The sequence below is a fragment of the Nerophis ophidion genome, linkage group LG14 (assembly GCF_033978795.1).
Source record: "Nerophis ophidion isolate RoL-2023_Sa linkage group LG14, RoL_Noph_v1.0, whole genome shotgun sequence".
In the NCBI taxonomy this organism is placed as follows: domain Eukaryota; kingdom Metazoa; phylum Chordata; class Actinopteri; order Syngnathiformes; family Syngnathidae; genus Nerophis; species Nerophis ophidion.
Window position 1 is genome coordinate 43,968,375 of NC_084624.1, and position 26,006 is coordinate 43,994,380.

The 26,006-nt window shown below is 41.7% G+C and overlaps 1 protein-coding gene across 1 annotated transcript in view; it reads right to left on the minus strand.

The window, feature by feature from the left end:
* insra (insulin receptor a) overlaps positions 1–26,006 on the minus strand; it is a 157,221-nt gene that overhangs the window by 20,020 nt on the left and 111,195 nt on the right. The window contains 5 exon segments of the mRNA XM_061920826.1: positions 139–337; positions 8,301–8,468; positions 14,628–14,878; positions 16,737–16,863; positions 23,076–23,284. Of these exon segments, the coding sequence (XP_061776810.1) occupies positions 139–337; positions 8,301–8,468; positions 14,628–14,878; positions 16,737–16,863; positions 23,076–23,284 (954 nt within the window).

The following is a 26,006-nucleotide window of genomic DNA, read 5'->3' on the forward strand; positions in this document are numbered from 1 at the left end:
AAGCGTGAGGTGAATCATGTTGCTTTTTATTTTATGAGAAAAGATTGTCTATGTAAAAGTCCCCTGAGACCTTGAAAGTAAAGAATTCTGCATGAACATTTATAGCGTTCTGCAGTAGGTATTTGTGTTGAGTCTTACTTCATCTCAAAGACTTCGTTGTGCAGGTAGTTCTCAAATGTCTTGCGGTACTCCAACTCCTCTTTCTCCTTCTTGAGCTCCTTGTCGGTCTTGGGGCAGTCGCAGCAGCGTGTCCCTGGGCCCTGCTCTTCTGTCTGGTTCCTTCTGTACTCCTCATCGCTGTCCACCTGGGTAGGCACTCGAGAAGGCAGCTTCATTCCTGATAGGAAGGGGTCCAACAAGGCCAGAGCGCCGTCACAATGCTGGACAAAACAAACACACAGACAAACCAAAACAAACAAAAAAAAACAACCAACCAACCAACAAATACACCAACCAACCAAAACAAACCAACCAACTAAAACAAACCAACCAACCAACAAACCATCAAAAACAAACCAAACAACCAACCAACCAAAAAAACTAAACAAACCAACCAAACAAACAAACCAATCAAAACAAACCAACCAACCCAAACAACCAACACAAACCAACCAACCAACCAACACAAACCAACCCAACCAACAAACCAACCAATACAAACAAACCAAACAACCAACCAACTAACAAACACACCAACCAACAAACACACTAACCAACCAAACCAATCAACCAACGAAACAAACTAAACAACCCAACCAAAACAAACCAACCAATCAAAACAAACCAACCAACCAAAACAAACCAACCAATCAATCAAAACAAACCAACCAACCAAAACAAACCAAACAAACCAACCCAAAGAACCAACACAAACCAACCAACCAACCAACCAACCAACACCCAACCAACCAAACCAACCTACCAAACAAACCAACCAACCGAACCCAAACAACCAACACAAACCAAGCAACATCCTAACCAAAACAAACCAACCAACCAACCAAACCAAAACAAACCAACCAACCAACCAAACCAAAACAAACCAACCAAATCAAAACTAACCAACCAATCAAACAAACCAAACCAACCAACCAAACCAAAACAAACCAACCAACCGACCAACCAAACAAACAAACAAACCAACTAACACAAACCAAAACAAACCAACCAAAACAAACCAACCAAACCAACCAACCAAACAACACAAACAAACCAACCAACACAAACAAACCAAGCAACCAACCAACCAACACAAACCAAAACCAACCAACAAACATAACCCAAAACCAACCAACACAAACCAACCAACCAACAAACACACCACCAACCAACAAACACACCAACCAACCAAACAAATTTAACCAACCAAACAAACTAAACAAACAAACCAATCAGAACAAGAAAACCAACCACCCAACCAAAACAAACCAACCCAACCAACCAACATACACAAACCAAAACAAACCAACCGAAACAAACCAAACTAACCAACCCAACCAACCAACACAAACCAACCAACCAACAAACACACCAACCAAACAAACTAAACAAACCAAACAAACAAACCAATCAGAACAAGAAAACCAACCACCCAACCAAAACAAACCAACCCAACCAACCAACCTACACAAACCAAAACAAACCAACCGAAACAAACCAAACTAACCAACCCAACTAACCAACACAAACCAAAACAAACCAACCGAAACAAACCAACCAACCAAACAAACCAAAACCAACGAACCAACCAACCGACACAAACCAACCAAACCAAAACAAACCAACCAACCAACACAAACCAACCAACCAACACAAACCAAAACCAACCAACCAACCAACACAAACAAACAAACAAACCAACCAACCAACACAAACCAACCAAACCAACCAACCAACCAAACCAAAACAAAACAACCAAATCAAAACTAACCAACCAATCAAACAAACCAAACCAACCAACCAAACCAAAACAATCCAACCAACCGACCAACCAAACAAACAAACCAACTAACACAAACCAAAACAAACCAACCAAAACAAATCAACCAACCAACCAAACACAAACAAACCAACCAACCAACCAACACAAAAAAACCAAGCAACCAACCAACCAACCAACACAAACCAAAACCAACCAACAAAAATAACCCAAAACCAACCAACACAAACTAACCAACCAACCAACAAACACACCAACCAACCAAACAAATTTAACCAACCAAACCAACTAAACAAACCAAACAAACAAACCAATCAGAACAAGAAAACCAACCACCCAACCAAAACAAACCAACCCAACCAACCAACATACACAAACCAAAACAAACCAAACTAACCAACCCAACCAACCAACACAAACCAACCAACCAACTAACAAACACACCAACCAACAAACACACCAACCAACCAAACAAATTTAACCAACCAAACAAACTAAACAAATCAAACAAACAAACCAATCAGAACAAGAAAACCAACCACCCAACCAAAACAAACCAAACCAACCAACCAACATACACAAACCAAAACAAACAAACCAAACTAACCAACCCAACTAACCAACACAAACCAAAACAAACCAACCGAAACAAACCAAAACCAACGAACCAACCAACCAACACAAACCAACCAAACCAAAACAAACCAACCAACCAACCAACACAAACCAAAACCAATGAACCAACCGACCAACACAAACAAACAAACCAACCAACCAACACAAACCAACCAAACCAAAACAAACCAACCAACCAACCAAACTAAACCAACCAAATCAAAACTAACCAACCAATCAAACAAACCAAACCAACCAACCAAACCAAAACAAACCAACCAACCGACCAACCAACCAAAACAAACCAACCAAAACAAACCAACCAAACAACACAAACAAACCAACCAACCAACCAACCAACACAAACAAACCAAAACCAACCAACAAATATAACCCAAAACCAACCAACACAAACCAACCAACCAACCAACAAACACACCAACCAACCAAACAAACTAAACAAACCAAACAAACAAACCAATCAGAACAAGAAAACCAACCACCCAACCAAAACAAACCAACCCAACCAACCAACATTCACAAACCAAAACAAACCAACTGAAACAAACCAAACTAACCAACCCAACCAACCAACACAAACCAACCAACCAACTAACAAACACACCAACCAACAAACACACCAACCAACCAAACAAATTTAACCAACCAACCAAACAAATTTAACCAACCAAACAAACTAAACAAACCAAACAAACAAACCAATCAGAACAAGAAAACCAACCACCCAACCAAAACAAACCAACCCAACCAACCAACATACACAAACCAAAACAAACTAACCGAAACAAACCAAACTAACCAACCCAACTAACCAACACAAACCAAAACAAACCAACCGAAACAAACCAACCAACCAAACAAACCAAAACCAACGAACCAACCAACCAACCAAACCAAAACAAACCAACCAACCAACACAAACCAAAACCAACGAACCAACCGACCAACACAAACAACCAAACCAACCAACCAACCAACCAACACAAACCAACCAAACCAAAACAAACCAACCAACCAACCACACCAAAACAAACCAACCAACCAACACAAACCAATTAACCAACACAAACCAAAACCAACGAACCAACCGACCAACACAAACAAACAAACCAACCAACCAACCAACCAACACAAACCAACCAAACCAAAACAAACCAACCAACCAACCACACCAAAACAAACCAACCAACCAACCAACACAAACCAACCAACCAACACAAACCAAAACAAACCAACCAACCAACCAACACAAACCAACCAAACCAAAACAAACCAACCAACCAACCAACACAAAACAAACCAACAAACCAACACACGCACACGAACACACACACACAGGCACACACGCACCTACACACACACACGGAGGACAAGTGACATTGTCCCTTTCTGTCCTCTAGCCATCGTGCTGCTGTTGATGAATTCTAAGAGACACTAAGCCCCTGCAGATCTTTTCCCTCGATGCATGCAAGTTGTTAATAGAGGGATGGACTGGTTGGCCCTATGATGACCTCCATAGAGGGTTGGAGTGGTTGGCCCTATGATGACCTCCATAGAGGGTTGGAGTGGTTGGCCCTATGATGACCTCCATAGAGGGTTGGCCCTATGATGACCTCCATTAAGGGTTGGCGTAGTCGGCCCTATGATGACCTCTGTGGCAAGGTGCGTGGTCCACGCGTTCCCTGCGGGCGGGGTGTGTGCAAGGATCGGCCATGAAACAGCTAACAGGTGAGTGGATAATCTCAGCTGGAACGAGTTATCTAATCACCTGTTCCTTTATTAGCAGCGCGGGAGACCTTGACAGGGGGGAAGAACGCAGGAGGACGAGCGGCTGGAAAGCCAAATGGACAGAAAACTAAACAGAGACTATTGATTGAAAGTACGAACTGAAAAGTAAGAACTGACATTTGTTGCAAAAACTAAATTAAATATTGTAAACGCTGCCTTGAGTGTGCTGCTCATTCCTGTGATCTCAGAAGAACCCAAGCACGAGCCTTGCTACAGTGGCACCCAACAGATCACGTAAGGATGTCGGCACCAACCCCCCTGGAAGCGCTGGGCCAATTCCTGGCGGAACTGTCGGCGGCGAGCCGACAACAGAACCAAGTGCTACAGGCATTGATGGGCCGAGCGGACACAGCGGGTGGGTCATCCGCCACGAAGCGCATGGTGGAGGGGGAGGACACACAAACTTTCCTGGAGGTCTTCGAGGCCACGAAGACATCCTGCAAGTGGCCGGAGGAAGAATGGGGCGCGAGGCTGCTGCCGCTCTTGAGTCTCCCAGCGTCGGCCCGCACGCAGTACGCCAGCCAACGGCATGCCATCCTGGACCGAGTCGGCCGCAACCCCGAAGATCACCGCTGACAGGTCCGGGCCATGAAGCTGGAGCCGGAGGGCCGGCCTTTTGTGTTCTCACATCGACTGAGGGATGCAGCGATCCGGTGGCTCCAACCCAACGGGCAGGACTCAAAGATGTTGGAGTCAATTGTGTTGGAGCAGTTCCTTGACGGCATCCCGGCGAGGACATGTGATAGCAAAATTACTTATACTCGTTTAAATGGATGATGTTCTTTGAACTGGGTACCAAAAGTTGTTTATTGGGCTCAGGACTGTGACACTTAGCAAGAGATCTCTTATCTGATCAAGCTCTGTCTCCTGTGTCTTTGATGTGACATGTGGACTTTAGTTGACCTGGGCATGTGTGTTTTCTCTCCCTGGCACCCCCCCCCCCGTGCTAAACTATTGCCCTTTCCTGAGTGACCAAACGACACCCTCTCCTTCTTCACAGGACTTGGGTATTCATTCCACTGGTGTACTGTATGTAAATAGGCATGGAGGGTGGGACTTCTGAGAATGTATAATTGTCATGACATATTCTAAAAGGGTTAGAACAAGCTGGAACGAACGCGTGTGTCCTTTTAGTTTGGTCTCGCTGTGCAAAGCTTGTTAATATTTGTTTGTTACTTGAATAAATAATTTTAAAGCTATTTGTCACTGAAGGATCGTCTTTAAGAAATTTCCACGACAGACATCTGCATGGGTGCGCTACCACAGTCCACCGGACGTGAAGACAACGGTGAAACTAGGGGAAGAGCACCTGACGGTTCACAGAGAGGCAACGACGGCAACGGCCGAGAAAACCGCCCCGGCCCTCCGGCGACGACTCGCCATGATATGGGACATCCCTCGACCGAACTACCGGGGGCCAACGAACAGGTTTTCCACCCTACAACTTCTGGGTGGTCCACAGGCCGGGCGCGCAGACGGCCGTGGCCGACTTCCTCTCTCGCCCAGAGAAGGGGGGGAGTGAGTGCGGCCAGACGGGTGCCCGGCCTGAGTCTGGCGGTGGAGGCATGTGGCAAGGGGCGTGGTCCACGCGTTCCCTGCGGGCGGGGTGTGTGCAGCTGACAGGTGAGTGGATAATCTCAGGGTTGGAGTGGTTGGCCCTATGATGACCTCCATCAGACACTGCTTACCCTTGCACCTGTGCGACAGATCTTGCTCAAAGCACATGGTACCAAACATCAACAGCCTAGCCTCGTTCTACAAGTGTCATGTACAATAATATAGCTCAGGAATAATGAATTAACTCCGTTTTTACAACATGCTGATCTAACGGAGGTCAGCCGTGGCCGTGCAAGTGTAGAGTGGTAAACCTCACTCCTCTATGTCAGTACCGAGGGCCAATAAACTAGTTGCTGGATTGGAAATGGCCCCGGGGCCACACTTTGGACACCCACACATTGAAAAGATCTACAGTACAGAGGGAGGGGGAAAGTGGCCATGCCTGGTTCCATCCCCAGCTTCTACTAGCCGAGTCACGGCCGTTGTGTCCTTGAGCAAGACACTTCAGCCTTGCTCCTGATGGGTGGTGGTTGGCGCCTTGCACGGCAGATCCCGCCATCACTGTTTGTGAATGCGGAAATAGTTTCAAAGCATTTTGAGTACCTTGAAAGTAGAAAAGCGCTATACAAGTATAACCCATTTACCACTACCATAGTAGTTGACATTCCCTAAACAATGTGGACATTGTAATCTTATTGTACAAACCCTGTTTCCATATGAGTTGGGAAATTGTGTGAGAGGTAAATATAAAGAGAATACAATGATTTGCAAATCCTTTTCAACCCATATTCAGTTGAATGTACTACAAAGACAACATATTTAATGTTCAAACTCATATTTGCAAATAATAATCAACTTAGAATTTCATGGCTGCAACACGTGCCAAAGTAGTTGGGAAAGGGCATGTTCACCACTGTGTTATATCACCTTTTCTTTTAACAACACTCAATCAACGTTTGGGAACTGAGGAAACTAATTGTTGAAGCTTTGAAAGTGGAATTCTTTCCCATTCTTGTTTTATGTAGAGCTTCAGTCGTTCAACAGTCCGGGGTCTCCGCTGTCCTATTTTACGCTTCATAATGCGCCACATATTTTCGACGGGAGACAGGTCTGGACCGCAGGCGGGCCAGGAAAGTACCCGCACTCTTTTTTTACGAAGCCACGCTGTTATAACGCGTGCTGAATGTGGCTTGGCATTGTCTTAATGAAATAAGCAGGGGCGTCCATGAAAAAGACGGCGCTTAGATGGCAGCATATGTTGTTCCAAAACCTGTATGTACCTTTCAGCATTAATGGTGCCTTCACAGATGTGTAAGTTACCCATGCCTTGGGCACTAATGCACCCCATACCATCACACATGCTGGCTTTTGAACTCTTTTGAACTTTGCATCGATAACAGTCTGGATGGTTCGCTTCCCCTTTGGTCCGGATGACATGATGTCGAATATTTCCAAAAACAATTTGAAATGTGGACTCGTCAGACCACAGAACACTTTTCCACTTTGCATCAGTCCATCTTAGATGATCTCGGGCCCAAAGAAGCCGGCGGCGTTTTTGGATGTTGTTGATAAATGGCTTTCGCTTTGCATAGTAGAGCTTTAACTTGCACTTACAGATGTAGCGACCAACTGTATTTTGTGACGGTGGTTTTCTGAAGTGTTCCTGAGCCCATGTGGTGATATCCTTTAGAGAATGATGCCGGTTTTTGATACAGTGCCGTCTGAGGGATTGAAGGTCACGCTCATTCAATGTTGGTTTCCGGCCATGCCGCTTACGTGGAGTGATTTCTCCAGATTCTCTGAACCTTTTGATGCTATTAAGGAGCGTAGATGTTGAAATCCCTAAATTTCTTGCAATTGCACTTTGAGAAAGGTTGTTCTTAAACTGTTTGACTATTTGCTCACGCAGTTGTGGACAAAGGGGTGTACCTCGCCCCATCCTTTCTTGTGAAAGACTGAGCATTTTTTGGGAAGCTGTTTTTATACCCAATCATGGCACACACCTGTTCCCAATTAGCCTGCACACCTGTGGGATGTTCCAAATAAGTGTTTGATGAGCATTCCTCAACTTTATCAGTATTTATTGCCACATTTCCCAACTTCTTTGTCACGTGTTGCTGGCATCAAATTCTAAAGTTAATGATTATTTTCACAAAAAAATTAAATAAATGTTTATCAGTTTGAACATCAAATATGTTGTCTTTGTAGCATATTCAACTGAATATGGGTTGAAAAGGATTTGCAAATCATTGTATTCTGTTTATATTTACATCTAACACAATTTCCCAACTCATATGGAAACGAGGTTTGTATATATCCAGCGGGCCTGGTATTAAAAACTGAGAGGCCAAATAGCAACAGAGAGAAAATCAGCAAGCACCTTTTTGACAGTAGTCGAACTTGTAGAGCTCGCTGGCCTCCGCCTGTCGCTGACACAAGACCTTGTAGTGAGTGATGTTGCCGTTCGGGTCGTTGGGGGGCTTCCACTTGAGGATGATCTGCGAGGAGGAGTTGGACGAGGAAATGGGGTCCAGCGGAACCGAGGGTTCTGTGGGGAGATGACAGAAGAGGGCGCCGTGTCACAGTATGCCACATAACATCCGAGATGGTCTACAACTTCAAATGTCTAAACGTAGAAATATTTTCTGCATGTGTGGATCGAAAAGAAAGCTCGGATAATCAAAGATGGGACTGTTTGTTGTCTCATCGACATTGCAAAAACACAATTGGAGAACAACGGGCAGAAAAGAAGATCACATCACTGCAAGATTCTCATGCGGACCTCAATGTCCCTTGTTAGCATTAGCATCAACACAGGCTGTCCAAAGTCGGGGCCCAGGATGGACCACTTGTCTGTGCATCGGTTGGGGACGTCTCTGCGCTGCTGACCTGTCTCCACTCTGGATTCTCTCCTGCTGGCCCCACTATAGACTGGAGTTTAACACTATTATGTTAAATCCACTGTGGACTGGACTATAAAAAATATTATGTCAGATCCACTATGGACTGGACTCACACTATTATATTAGATCCAGTATGGACTGGACTCTCACTATTATATTAGATCACCATGGACTGGACTCTCACTATTATGTTAGATCCACTATGGACCGGACTTTCACTATTATGTTAGATCCACTATGGACTGGACTCTCACACTATTATGTTAGATCCACTATGGACTGGACTCTCACACTATTATGTTAGATCCACTATGGACTGGACTCTCACACTATTATGTTAAATCCACTATGGACTGGACTCTCACACTATTATGTTAGATCCACTATGAACTTGACTCTCACACTATTATGTTAGATCCACTATGGACTAGACTCTCACACTATTATATTAGATCCACCATGGACTGGACTCTCACACTATTATGTTAGATCCACTATGGACTGGACTCTCACACTATTATGTTAGATCCACTATGGACTGGACTCTCACAACCTTATGTTAGATCCACTAAGGACAGGACTCCCACACTATTATGTTAGATCCACTATGGACTGGACTCTCACACTATTATGGTAGATCCACTATGGACTGGACTCTCACACTATTATGTTAGATCCACTCTGACAATATTAAGACCACATCTGTGGTCCCATCCAATGTTTCTCATTTTCCCATCGGGTTGAGTTTTTCATTGCCCTGATGTGGGATCTGAGCCAAGGATGTCGTTGTGGCTTGTGTAGCCCTTTGAGACAACCAGGATTTAGGGCTATGTAAGTAAACATTGATTGATTGACGTGTTGGAATTGGTCCCGTTGTTAGCATTTAATTGCCAATAAAAGCTAAAAAGAGGGCCAGACTTTGTGTGTCTTCTTCTTGACGCAAAACATTACATTACTTAAGGGGAAACCCGACATTTATTAGATCCAAAAGTGCTTTAAATAGATAATCAAAGTTTTTTAGGTATGCTCCAATTGGCGTCAGGACACTGACCCTGTGCAAGGTTGGGGGTATGTGGGGCGTAATCCTTGTACATTTAATTTTTGTACAAACATTTCATATTCGAGTCAGACATCTGAGCGGGTGATAGAATAATTATGTATATATTATCACACAACTCTTATGCTAGCGGGCTGTTTCTATAGTTATTATCAATTGTGCTGAAGTTGTACTTTTCTATCCGTGCAAAGGGACAGCTGGCAATCCAAAAAGATTGCAAGTCGTCTCGTATCAGTGTTTTGAATCGGCCTGCTGACTGCCGAGGGAACATTGAGTACCGTGACGCAGACAAAGCAGAGACAGGGCGATATCACCAGTGTCAACACATTTGCATTTCATTAATAGTCATATATTGTGTCTAACTGGGGCTGTCCATATTACCCGCTTCCCTCAGCGACAGCCTCGGCGATGTAACCAGGGACCTCCCAAATCAATCAATCAATCAATCAATCAATGTTTACTTATATAGCCCTAAATCACTGGTGTCTCAAAGGGCTGCACAAACCACCACGACATCCTCGGTAGGCCCACATAAGGGCAAGGAAAACTCACACCCAGTGGGACGTCGGTGACAATGATGACTATGAGAACCTTGGAGAGGAGGAAAGCAATGGATGTCGAGCGGGTCTAACATGATACTGTGAAAGTTCAATCCACAATGGATCCAACACAGTCGCGAGAGTCCAGTCCAAAGCGGATCCAACACAGCAGCGAGAGTCCCGTTCACAGCGGAGCCAGCAGGAAACCATCCCAAGCGGAGGCGGATCAGCAGCGCAGAGATGTCCCCAGCCGATACACAGGCAAGCAGTACATGGCCACCGGATCGGATCGGACCGGACCCCCTCCACAAGGGAGAGTGGGATATAGAAGAAAAATAAAAGAAACGGCAGATCAACTGGTCTAAAAAGGGAGTCTATTTAAAGGCTAGAGTATACAAATGAGTTTTAAGGTGAGACTTAAATGCTTCTACTGAGGTGGCATCTCGAACTGTTACCGGGAGGGCATTCCAGAGTACTGGAGCCCGAACGGAAAACGCTCTATAGCCCGCAGACTTTTTTTGGGCTTTGGGAATCACTAACAAGCCAGAGTCCTTTGAACGCAGATTTCTTGCCGGGAAATATGGTACAATACAATCGGCAAGATAGGATGGAGCTAGACCGTGTAGTATTTTATACGTAAGTAGTAAAACCTTAAAGTCACATCTTAAGTGCACAGGAAGCCAGTGCAGGTGAGCCAGTACAGGCGTAATGTGATCAAACTTTCTTGTTCTTGTCAAAAGTCTAGCAGCCGCATTTTGTACCAACTGTAATCTTTTAATGCTAGACATGGGGAGACCCCAAAGTATTGTCCGATCACTACCTTATAAAATTCGAGGTTCAGACGCATGTTCGTCAAACTAATAATAATAATAACTGCTATAGCAGCCGCAACATTAATACGGCCACAACGACAACTCTTGCTGACCTACTGCCCTCGGTACCAACTGTAATCTTTTAATGCTAGACATGGGGAGACCCGAAATAAATAGAGGAAGCACCTGGGCAGGATTTTAGAGCGTAGTTTGGATCTGTAACAAGAGTCAAGCCCTAACGTCTCTCCTCATTGAGCCGAATTTAACTCCGTCTCTGCATGATTCCTTGCTTCTTATCTGTTTTAATAGACGTCATCAGTGTTTGAACCTGACAGCTGTGCATCAGGTGTAGTGTGAGGGGGAACAGCTGCGGGGTTGTTGTCTAGATGCAATGGCGAAAGAGACTATTTGAGCTGGTGGTGCATAACACCGGTCCGACCGCATTGTCTGCAACGTGATTTGTTGTGACGGCTTTGGCCTTCTGGCGCGGTGCGCCGCTCTTAAATGACACTGCCGGAACTCTGAGGTCGGGGAGGAAGGCGGGTAAGAGGCAGAGTATCACCATTCCCTTGGCACAAATGCTCGAATAAAAGAGCTTGATTTTTTTTTTCCGCAGCGACAAATGACAGGTGTCATGCGGAGTAAGCAGTGGATTGTGTAAGACTGACTAATGAAGTGTACACAAAACAATCCGGAGTATTTTTACGAGAAGACACCTGGTCCGCGGCAACTGTCGTCATCTAACTAACTAACACTGCAAAAAGTGAAGATGAAATATCTCAAATGAGGGAGATATTTGCTGATTTTCTGTCTGATAAGATAATTCTTCGCACTAAGCAAATTTAATGTTAGAGTGTTTTACTTGTTTTAAGGGTTTTGATCCTAAATCAGGGGTCACCAACGCGGGGCCCGCGGGCACCAGGTCGCCCGTAAGGACCAGATGAGTCGCCCGCTGGCCTGTTCTAAAAATAGCTCAAAGAGCAGCACTTACCAGTGAGCTGCCTCTATTTTTTTACATTTTATTTATTTACCAGCAAGCTGGACTCGCTTTGCTCGACATTTTTAATTCTAAGAGAGACAAAAATCAAATTGAATTTGAAAATCCAAGAAAATATTTTAAAGACTTGGTCTTCACTTGTTTAAATAAATTCATTTTTTTTTTAACTTTGCTTCCTATAACTTTCAGAAAGACAATTTCAGAGGACAAATACAACCTTAAAAATGATTTTAGGATTTTTAAACACATATAGCTTTTTACCTTTTAAATTCCTTCCTCTTCTTTCCTGACAATTTAAATCAATGTTCAAGTATTTTTTTTTATTGTAAAGAATAATAAATTATTTTAATTTGATTCTTCATTTTAGCTTCTGTTTTTTAGACGAAGAATATTTGTGAAATATTTCTTCAAATTTATGATTAAAATTCAAAAAAATTATTCTGGCAATCTAGAAAATCTCTAGAATGAATGAATGAATGAATAAATGGTTTATTTTGAGCCATGCAAACAAAACAAGAGAATGACATAAAATACAAAAGAAATATATATATATATATATATATACAATATATATATATAATATAATTCAATTCAGTGGTTTCTGCGTAGATGCTATATATTATCTATATATAATACATTTAAATTCACACACACTTACATATATACATATGTACACACACATATATACACAACACACACATATATACACACATATATACAATTTATATATACATATATATATATATACATATACATACATACAATACATACATATACACACATAATCACATACATACACTGATTCATATACCCAAAATACACACATATCCATCATATATACACACACACACACATATATAAATACTATATATATAATAGTATATATAATATACACTTTTGTCTAAACATTATTAACAGTTTTTGGTGCCTATGGGAACAAGCTTTCATTTTGACTGTGATATTAGTGGTTAAAAGTGGATCTGTGGCTGTGGAGCTATTGCTCTTGATCAACAGGACCTGAGGACCACTCTTGCTATGTGTCCTATGCTGTGCATTAAAAGAGACGAGGGGAGCCCCCTGCCAGAGGAGTTATCCACGAACATAAGATCCCCCACTCGCCTAGCCTGTACTCCAGATAGTGTACCCAAATCCCTTTTCTTAGTTTCCATCGGCACCAATTCTTTAGTCAGAATTCATATTTGTTTTTACATTTACAGAATATTAGTATTACACAAATTGCATATAGGATTGTACACGCACGCACGCACGCACGCCTGTGTGAATAATACTGTTTAATAGACTGTATTTATATTATTCACATGTATATAATGCTGTATAATAGACTGTATTTATATTATTCACATGTGTATTATGCTGTATAATAGACTGTATTTATATTATTCACATGTGTATAATGCTGTATAATAGACTGTATTTATATTATTCACATGTGAATAATGCTGTGTAATAGACTGTATTTATATTATTCGCATGTGAATAATGCTGTATAATAGACTGTATTTATGTTATTCACATGTGAATAATGCTTTATAATAGACTGTATTTATATTATACACATGTGAATTATGCTGTATAAGACTGTATTTATGTTATTCACATGTGAATAATGCTGTTTAATAGACTATTATTCACATGTGAATAATGCTGTATAAAAGACTGTATTTATATTATTCACATGTGAATAATGCTGTATAATAGACTGTATTTATATTATTCACATGTGAATAACGCTGTATAATAGACTGTATTTATATTATTCACATGTGAATGATGCTCTATAATAGACTGTATTTATGTTATTCACATGTGAATAATGCTTTATAGTAGACTGTATTTATATTATGCACATGTGAATTATGCTGTATAATAGACTGTATTTATGTTATTCACATGTGAATAATGCTGTATAATAGACTATTATTCAAATTTGAATAATGCTGTATAATAGACTGTATTTATAGTATTCACATGTGAATAATGCTGTATAATAGACTATATTTATATTATCCACATGTAAAAAATACCTAAGTGTTTATTGTCTATTGTGAGCGAACCGTAGTGCTGAATTTCCCCCAGGGACCAATAAAGTACCTTCTATTCTATTCTATTCCATTCTATTCTAAGTATTTTAATGTTGGTCATCATGGTGGTACTTGGACAGACATTTTTTTACTGAAGTTTGAGAACCATTGGTTTCACACAGCTGGGCCCCTGAACTAGATTGTTACAAATGGCCACCACATGTTGTCTGTGTGCTGTGAGAGGGAGCCAGACATTGATTTTCTCTTCCAAACATTGCAATTGAATTAACATTTAGACAAAGAGGAAAACCAAATGAACGAATGGCAAATGGCGCCAGGCCGCGGGGCAGGTCTTACGTGTGGCGTTGGTGCGCACGTAGATGATGTCGCTCTTGGCCCCGTTGACCTGGTGCTCGTCAGAGGCCGACAGCTGCGTCTTGACCATGATGGCGTACTGCGTCCAGGGCTTCAGGAGGCGGATGAGGTGGCCCGGCTCGATGTCCCGGTCGTCCTCGGTGGCGCGCGGCGGCGGGTCCACGTCTCCGATCACCCAGCTGTTGGAGCCGCAGGCGTCCTGCCCGTCAAACTCGGTCACATTTCGGAAAGGTCTGTTGAGGAAGAAAACAGCAAGAGGGGACAACTTCAAATTTGACTTGAAGGAAGGCAAAGAATATCCCTCAAAAAGGTGTACAAAAAGAACAATTCTGCACATCCACAGTGAAAACAAAAAGTACCTCAGTAGAAGCATTTAAGTCCCATCTTAAAACTCATTTGCATACTTAAGCCTTTGAATAGACCCCCTTTTTAGACCAGTTGATCTGCTGTTTCTCTTATTTTCTTCCCCGCCCCCCTCTCCCTTGTGGAGGGGGGTGGGGGCACAGGTCTGGTGGCCATGGATTAAGTGCTAGCTGTCTAGTGCGGGTTGGACCGCTCACCTGTGCATCGGTTGGGGACATCTCTGCGCTGCTGACCTGTGTCCGCTCAGGATAGTCTCCTGCTGGCCCCACTATGGACTGGACTCTCACTATTATGTTAGATCCACTATGGACTGGACACTCACACTATTATGTTAGATCCACTATGGACTAGACTCTCTCACTGTTATGTTAGATCCACTATGGACTGGACTCTCACACTATTATGTTAGATCCACTATGGACTTGACTCTCTCGCTATTATGTTAGATTCACTATGGACCGGACTCTCACTATTATGTTAGACCCACTATGGACTGGACTCTCACTATTATGTTAGATCCACTATGGACTGGACTCTCACACTATTATGTTAGATCCACTATGGACTAGACTCTCTCACTATTATGTTAGATTCACTATGGACTGGACTCTCACACTATTATGTTAGATTCACTATGGACTGGACTCTCACTATTATGTTAGATCCACTATGGACTGGACTCTCACTATATTTTTAGATCCACTATGGACTGGACTCTCACTATTATGTTAGATCCACTATGGACTGGACTCTCACTATTATGTTAGATCCACTATGGACTGGACTCTCACTATTATGTTGGATCAACTATGAACTGGACTCTCACTATTATGTTGGATCAACTATGAACTGGACTCTCACTATTATGTTACAACCACTTGGGACTGGACTCTCACACTATTATGTTAGATCCACTATGGACAGGACACTCTCTATTATGTTAGATCCACTATGGACTGGACTCTCACTATTATGTTAGATCCACTATGGACTGGACTCTCACTATTATGTTAGCTCCACTATGGACTAGACTCTCACTATTATGTTAGAACCACTTGGAACTGGACTCTCACACTATTATGTTAGATCCACTATGGACTATCCATCCATCCATTTCCTACCGCTTATTCCCTTTTGGGGTCGCGGGGGGGGCGCTGGCGCCTATCTCTGCTACAATCGGGCGGAAGGCAAAGTACACTCTGGACAAGTCGCCATCTCATCGCATGTAAATTGTGAGATGTGTCTGTTAAAATTGTGTTTTTTACAAATGAAGACAGAGGTGAACAAGAGCATGTAATGTCTAGTTATGATGTAAAGGAGGGGTGGTTGTATTGTATATTAAGTATGTGTCAATGAAAGGGCATTTCATTACTTTTCTTAATTGGATTACATGCTATAGTATTATTTTATTGTCGTAATTTTATTACATGATTTTTGTTTCCCTCTAATTTAGGTAGCATGGGACTGCAGATGGAAATGAGCTATTTAGCTATAATCTGGTACAGAACATATCTGTCTTTGAGCAGAATGTTTCTGTGCATTGTCCCTTCAAATAGAGACTAAACAAACAGAAACAAAAGCATCAACCAGTAAATTCCATGTTTCTAGTCATGGGTTCTTACTTTGAACGCCGCCCCCCGTTCTTTTTTTTTCTAGTTGCAGCTGAAAGCAACAAATGTCTGGCAGAGGTTGCAGTTGAACTGACGTGGACGGAGGAGAAGAACTTACGCCTCTTTGTAGAGCACCATGAAGCCCAGCAGGTCTCGAAAGTCCGGCGGCCAGAAGGGTTCCCACTTGATCAAGATCTTGTCGCTCATGGTGCGGATACGGGTGAAGTTCAGCACGTGGTTCTCACCTGGCAACACAAATTGCGGGGCATGGGAGAAAACTCAGCAGCATACTATGTTCCCGGGAAGATTTCGTAAGAGGGGGAACAACGTGCTGGAACATCTGCTTGACAATGTTCATATAGTTGTTACTCAGCCAGCGTTAGTGGGTCTGATGGACCCGTCGCATTTTGTGGCTTTTAATGCCTCACAATCAAACACTTTCATGTTAAAATACTGAACAGATGTTTATTGGGATAAAGTAAACAATATGAATGTTGCACGGAAAATTTCTCTGCCGGTTTCTGCATCCCACAGGGATTCTTCTTTTGGGTTTCTGCACCTGCGGTTCCCACACAAGGTTGCAACATTGTTTGTCAACACTGTCTGCTCTCATTTTCTCGCACATTTGACCATCCCATGTTCTGTGTACCTACACCCTATCCTCCTCCTGTTTAGGCCTGCTGTTAGTGTGTGTGTGTGTGTGTGTGTGTGGTACACAGAACATCAATTTCCACACTTCTATTAGACCAGACATCTTGTATGTAATATAAATGTTTGGGGCGGGTGTATGGTGTGTGGTCATTAAACTTGCATTCTGATATATCAGACAATGAGCCAAAGTCGGTGAGTCTCAGCTTGAAAACATTAATTACCGTATTTTTCGGATTATAAGTCGCAGTTTTTTTCATGTCTGTGTGATCATGTTTTGTTTTAGTCATGTTCGGTTTTGTTTTTGGACTCTTTGTGCACCTTTGTTTGTTTTGTCACCATAGCAACCCATTAGTTTTCACCTGTCCTCATGTCACGCACCTGTCTCACGTTTTGCACTCGCACACCTGTCACTAATTACCACAGCATTATTTAAACCTGTAGTTACCAGATAGTCAGCCGGGCGACTGTACCTCTACTCACTTCATGCCATGCTACCCCTGTCGCTCATGCCGATCCATAGTTTTGCTTCTTTTCATGCCACGTAAGTTTTGTTTGTTTAATGCCACAGTTAGTGTCTTTTGTTTCTTGTCCATAGTGCTAGTTTTGTTTTTATGACCAAGTTTTGTACTTCCGCCCTCGAGCGCGCCTTTTGTTTATTCCTTTTATGAGTAAAATTAAACATGTACTTACATTCACGTCTTGCCCGCGCCAACTTTCCTTTGCCTTCCGGAAAAACAAACCCCATAGTCCATGCTTTGACAGGAGCGACTTATGTGTGAAATTATTAACACATCACCGTAAAATATCAAATATTATTTTTTATCTCATTCGCGGAAGAGACGAAGAAAATGTCAGCAATCGTCACACACACATCAACCAATAAGAATTCGGCGGGGGAGGGTCATGGCAGAAGTGCATTGTGGGTCATGGAATGGTAACTGCTATATGCTATATGTTACTGCCGTAGCTATTAAAATGGATCATTTCATCGTTGGCGGTAACTTATAAAAACTGAGAAGGGCTGAACAAAAATGGCACCGAAAAGGAAATCATGTACTGCAGATTACAAGCTGGACGTAGTGAAATATGCAGCAGAAAAAGACAAGAGGAAGCGGCGCATACCTTTGGAGTTGGCAGAGTTGTTTAGAAGAGACATCGAGGAAGAAGATTTCATGGGATTTATTGATTAGGAGTGACAGATTGTTTGGTAAAGGTATAGCATGTTCTATATGTTATAGTTATTTGAATGACTCTTACCATAATATGTTAGGTTAACATAGCAGTTGGTTATTTATGCCTCATATAACGTACACTTATTCAGCCTGTTGTTCACTATTCTTTATTTATCTTAAATTGCCTTTCAAACGTCTATTCTTGGTGTTGGATTTTATCGAATAAATTTCCCCCAAAAATGCGACTTATACCCCAGTGCAACCTATATATGTCTGTGGCGGCCGGCTCGGGTGGGGTGGCCTGGTGTGGGCCGTGCCGTGCTCCCCGGGGGTGGGGGTGGGGGTGCGGTCGGGGGGGCCCGGGTGCTGGTGGGGCAGGGGCGGTCTTCCCGTCCGGCGAACGGGAAGTCTCTGGGTCTTTCTGCCCGTGTGGGGGGTTCTCTCTCGCTGGCTTGGGGTCTGGCCGTCCGCTGCTTCTCTCGTGCCTTGTCCTCTGCCGGGCGCGTCTGTCTGCGGCCTGCTGTCGGCTCTTTCGGGCGGCGCGGTGGGCCGGGCTATGGGGTATCCCGCCGCCGGCCGGCCTGGCTGCGTGGGGGGTTGGTCCCTGGTTCCCTGGGCGCCACAACTGCTGTTTGGGTTGGGCTCACTGGGCGGCTGGGTCCGCACTCTGGCTCCCACGCACACTGGGGGTCAAATATATTGTACATACAAACACACATATACTAACACACACACACCGTTACTCATACATACAAACGTCCATACATTGGTACCTACGCTCCCACATACATACACAAATACATTACATACCTACATACTCCAAGTCCGTCCATCCACGCGCACATTCACGATACAAACATACATATACACATACATGTACATATACATTCACTGTACAAACATACATGTACATGTACATATACATTCACTGTACAAACATACATATACACATACATATACATTCACTGTACAAACATACATATACACATACATGTACTATACATTCACTGTACAAACATACATATACACATACATGTACTATACATTCACTGTACAAACATACATATACACATACATGTACATATACATTCACTGTACAAACATACATATACACATACATGTACATATACATTCACTGTACAAACATACATATACACATACATGTACATATACATTCACTGTACAAACATACATATACACATACATGTACATATACATTCACTGTACAAACATACATATACACATACATGTACATATACATTCACTGTACAAACATACATATACACATACATGTACATATACATTCACTGTACAAACATACATATACACATACATGTACATATACATTTACTATACAAACATTCATATACACATTCTGTTCATATACAAGTACATACACATACATACACTCATGCACATAATCATGTTTCATCAAACATATATCAACGTTGTTGCCCTAGGGCATGGGTGTCAAACTCTGGCCCGCCGTGTAATTTCATTTGGCCCTTGAGGCAATACCAAATTAACATTAGAGCTAGCCCGCCGGTATTATAACACCGCATTCACCGCTAATATTCATACTTGCCAACCCTCCCGATTTTCAGTGCCCCTCTCGAAAGTCTCCTAGGGCAACCATTCTCCTGAATTTCTCCCGATTTCCACCCGGACAACAATATTGGGGGCGTGCCTCAAAGGCACTGCCTCTAGCGTCCTCTACAACCAGTCGTCACGTCCGTTTTTCCTCCATTCAAACAGCATGCCGGCCCCTGTCAAATGATAAATCCGGCTTCTACACACACATAAGTGAATCAACACCCATTCCGATCACACGCAGGGTGGCCGCATAAACAACTTTACTCAGTTACAAATATGCGCCACACTGTGAACCCACACCAAACAAGAATGACAAACACATTTCAGGAGAACATCCACACCGTAACAGAACATAAACACAACAGTACAAAGACCTAGAACCCCTTGCAGCACTAACTCTTCCGGGATGCTACAATATACACCCCTTGCTAATACCAAACCCCACTCACCTCTTTGTTATTTTATTTTCACATTTATTAGCCTATGGAAAAAGTTAATGTTATTTACCTCAGAAGGCTGCATATAGAAAAGAGGCATTCAATGTTTTATTTAGGATTTATTTCATATACCATTGATGTTTTTCGTTTGTTTTGTGAAAGTTGATTTTGCACTATTAAGTTGTATAAGCGTTGCTTGTTCCATATTCAGTCTGAAAGCAAATCAGTGTAGCAAACGGAGCAATAATTAACGTTTTATTCATGCACTTTCTCTTGCTACTTCAAGGCTTGAATGTTTGATTCATTCATTATTGTTATTTTATTTTCAAATGTATTATTAGCCTGTGGAAAAAGTTTATTTGGATGTTTACCTCAGAAGGCTGCAAATAGAAAAGAGGCATTCAATTTTTATCTAGATTTTATTTGATATGCCATTGATATTTTTCAATTATTATTATTTGAAACTGGATTTTGCACGTCACTATAAAGTTATATAAGCCTTGCTTGTTCAATATTCAATGCAAAACTTGTTTGGGTCCCTATTAAAAGGTTCATTTGTTCAACCTTGGCCCGCGGCTTTGTTCAGTTTAAAATTTTGGCCCACTCTGTGTTTGAGTTTGACACCCCTGCCCTAGGGTAAACTGGGTAACACAAGGCATATTGAAAGAGCTTAAACCATTGTTACTATAACAATCTACAAGATTAATATAGGTTGCCTCTCTCTCTTCCCTTTCATCTTTCAGTATTCCTTCTTCTTTTTTTCATTTATTTATTGATTATCTTTCTAGCTATCATTATGTATACGTATCGTTGCATTTGAACAACTTTATTGTTGATAATAGAGGTAAACTCTTGGTTTTGTTCATGATCAATAGCGCTTTTTCTATTGGTATTTGTATTGCTCCAGTTTTAGTGTAAAAATGCTCATTGTCATTACTATATTATTTATTTCACTAACTGCTTATTTGCTATCACTTTGTATGTGCTGATGTTGTTCTATTGTTGTTGTTGTTATTGTTGTATTTGCTGTTGTTGTTGTTGTCTCTCTGTCTAATCCCCCTCTTATCCCCACAATTTCCCCCCGTCTTCCTTTTTTTCTCTTTCTATCCCCTCCTGCTCCGGCCCGGCTGCACCAAATGATAATATAAATACATTTAATAAAGTCACATTCAAATAAGACAACAAGAGAAGTATCCTACACTTCTCTTTTGTAAAGTAAATCAGAACAGGGCATCTACATCAACTATATGATTTGCCTGAGAAGCTGGACAGGACAAAAAAAAAACAATATATATATATATATATATATATATATATATAACGTACACTTATTCAGCCTGTTGTTCACTATTCTTTATTTATTTTAAATTGCCTTTCAAATGTCTATTCTTGGTGTTGGGTTTTATCAAATGAATTTCCCCCAAAAATGCGACTTACTGTATACTCAAGTGCGACGTATACCGTATTTCTTTGAATTGCCGCTGGGGCGCGAATTAATTTAAAACCTCTTCTTACTCCGGCGCTTACCAAAGGCATGCAGTAAATTTAGGCCTGCGCTTATAAATTTGAGTGTGATGTAAGGATACCATCATGAAAAACACATTTAATAAAAAAAAACGTTATTAATGTCTTACCTTTACTTATAAATGAAGTCCATGCGCAGCTCCTTCTGATCAAAAGCATCAACAACTTGTTTATAGAAGTCTTCCTTATCTTTCTTCAGTTTTAAAAGTCTCTCTGGAGATCTTCCTTTATTATCTCTTGCTTCGATTGAAAGTCCAGTTTAGAAAACTCATTTATTTTAGATATGTAATCCTCCATGTTAAAAGTGCAAGCGAGAGGAAAAAAATAAACGATCTCTGCTCACTCTTGCTGCCACTTCTTCTGCAGCCGAGTAGTCGCAAGAAGGATCACTAGCGCCCTCTACCGCCAGGAGGCGGGAGTCATTTAATGACTCATATTTGACACACGCAGCTACGGTATGTTAATAAAACATAGCTGCTTACTGTTCTTTTTAGCATATTCAATAGCATGGACATTAAATCCTACTGAATAGCTCTTAAACGTCTTCCCCTTATGCGATTTCAAATTAATGAAATCAGCCTCCTCCATTTTGAAAATTATGACAGGTGACGTGAGGAGTTTGACCCGGCGGAAATTGTAGACATGCACTAATAAAAATTATATTTTGCGAAATGAGTAAATCTAGGCAGGCGCATACTATATACCCGGCGGCAATTCAAGGAAATACGGTATATGTTTTTTGCCTTCTTTATTATGCGACGTATACTCCGAAGAGACTTATAATCCGAAAAATACGGTAATTGTATCATTCTTACTTTAATAAAAATGATACAAAAAGTTGATTTCATCCAAACACAATTTTGTGGAACAGCTGACCATTTCCAGCCGTCATTATGAAGTAGTCTGGGTTTATATAAAGACTTTGGCCTTTATCTTACATGACCGCTTACTGTACATACTGTACATGTGCACCAGCCAAATCATTTACACTAGCTTTTTGTGCAAGCTGAGCCCGCTTTAGCAAACACCGGCCGCCAAGAAAGAACTAGCGTAGCCGCAACACCGACTGTGTTTACTTACACGAGGCCTGGTCGCCGTTGGTTTTGGACGCGATGTCGTTCTTTCGGTCTCTGGTGCCGGTCACCTCCTCCATCTTGCGTATCTCGCCCATGCAGAGCTTGGAGTTGTAGTGGAAGAACATACGGCCCTGAGGGATGGCCAGCTTGTGCTTGGACCAGTCCCACAGCTGCCGCAGGTTTTGGTTGTCCAGGGCGTAGAAGGAGTAATTGCTGGGAAAGTCAAAGGTCACAGGGGATAGGGGTGTAAGAGAATACCCATTTTTACATTTATCTGGATTTTTTATTTGTAACGATTCTTAATCAATTAAAAAAATAAAATCAAAAACATATAAAAAAAATGTTGGGAAATTGTGTTAGATGTAAATATAAACAGAATACAATAATTTGCAAATCCTTTTCCAGCCATATTCAGTTGAATATGCTACAAAGACAACATATTTGATGTTCAAACTGATAAAACTTTTTTTTATTTTTGCAAATAATCATTAACTTTAGAATTTGATGCCAGCAACACGTGACAAAGAAGTTGGGAAAGGTGGCAATAAATACTGATAAAGTTGAGGAATGCTCATCAAACACTTATTTGGAACATCCCACAGGTGTGCAGGCTAATTGGGAACAGGTGGGTGCCATGATTGGGTATAAAAACAGCTTCCCAAAAAATGCTCAGTCTTTCGCAAGAAAGGATGGGGCGAGGTACACCCCTTTGTCCACAACTGCGTGAGCAAATAGTCAAACAGTTTAAGAACAACGTTTCTCAAAGTGCAATTGCAAGAAATTTAGGGATTTCAACATCTTTGGTCCATAATATCATCAAAAGGTTCAGAGAATCTGGAGAAATCACTCCGCGTAAGCGGCATGGCCGGAAACCAACATTGAATGACCGTATGTATAAAAAACCGACATCAATCTCTAAAGGATATCACCACATGGGCTCAGGAACACTTCAGAAAACCACTGTCACAGTTTGTCGCTACATCTGTAAGTGCAAGTTAAAGCTCTACTATGCAAAGTGGAAGCCATTTATCAACAACATCCAAAACGCTGATGGTTTCTCTGCGCCCGATATCATCTAAAATGGACTGATGCAAAGTGGAAAAGTGTTCTGTGGTCTGACGAGTCCACATTTCAAATTGTTTTTGGAAATATTCGACATCGTGTCATCCGGACCAAAGGGGAAGCGAACAATCCAGACAGTTATTGACGCAAAGTTCAAAAGCCAGCATCTGTGATGGTATGGGGGTGCATTAGTGCCCAAGGCATGGGTAACTTACACATCTGTGAAGGCACCCATTAATGCTGAAAGGTACATACAGGTTTTGGAACAACATATGCTGCCATCTAAGCTCCGTCTTTTTCATTGACGCCCCTGCTTATTTCAGCAAGACAATGGCAAGCCATCAGCGCGTGTTACAACAGCGTGGCTACATAAAAAAAGAGTGCGGGTACTTTCCTGGCCCGCCTGCAGTCCAAACCTGTCTCCCATGGAAAATGTGTGGCACATTATGAAGCGTAAAATACGACAGTGGAAACCCCGGACTGTTGAACGACTGAAGCTCTACATAAAACAAGAATGGGAAAGAATTCCACTTTCAAAGCTTCAACAATTAGTTTCCTCAGTTCCCAAACGTTTATTGAGTGTTGTTAAAAGAAAAGGTGATGTAACACAGTGGTGAACATGCCCTTTCCCAACTACTTTGGCACGTGTCGCAGCCATGAAATTCTAAGTTAATTATTATTTGCAAAAAAAAAAAAAAAATTTATAAGTTTGAACATCAAATATGTTGTCTTTGTAGCGCATTCAACTGAATATGGGTTGAAAAGGATTTGCAAATCATTGTATTCTGTTTATATTTACATCAAACACAATTTCCCAACTCACATGGAAACGAGGATTGTAAAATGTTTTTTATATTTACAAATCATTGACTTGGTTAAAAAGCACGTATTCTACAATTTTACTTCAAAAATGTAAGTTGGATACAGGTCAGTAGTTAGTAAAAACGCTCTTCTTCAGAAGGGGCCTCACCACCCCCGCTTCAAAAGCGGTAGGGAAGACTTTGTCTGAACAGAGCACTTCACAATATTTAAAAGTTGCTCCTCAAATAATCCATAAAAAGATCTAAAAAGTGATGTGGGGATGGGATCTAAAAGGTAGGTTGTTGGGTTTACTTGAGAGAAAACTCAACCGAGTGTCCTCTCCAGTGTTCCCCAAGGCAAGGACAACAGATCAGGTGTGTCAGCAGATAAAACTTGTTGTGTTTGGAGACCAGATCTGATGTCTCGGATCTTGGTTCTGAAGTGGTCTGCAAAATCCTTGCAAAAGGTGCCTGAGGGTGTTTGCAAAGCTTTATTACATTTCGTACTTGGAAAGGGTGTGAAGAATTTACTGACTTTAAAATTGTACTGTTTCCACTTGCACTTTTTTCTGTCTATTTGAAAATCTCAATAAAAAAGGTTGGACTAAAAATAAAAAATAAAAAAAAATAAAAAAACAAGCATCTTTTTGTGTCTTTATTGCCATCTCCAGGTTTAAGTTGAATGTCAAAGTTGACCAACTTCTCTGTTTATGGCCACAACATTCTACTATACTAGTGAGAAGCATCATTTCTAATCTAGAATGAACTTTTACGATGCAGCAGTTCGACGGCTTCAATAGCTGCATTAGCTAGTCAGCTGACTGTGACCAACGCACTACTAAAAAGTAGTTTCTCAGAATTGGCACTGGTGGAACTGAGTGTGCGGGATCCGGGACCTGGGGACGTCAATCAGTGACGGACAGTTGAGCTGGTGAAGGTTTGGGGAGATTACTGTATAATGTCTGCTCTCACTGATATGCCGACAGATGGGATGTTTATACCTTCCCGTTTGGATGAAGAATTAGTCATAATCCTCACACAGACTAAAAAAAACAAACAAACAAAAAAAAAAA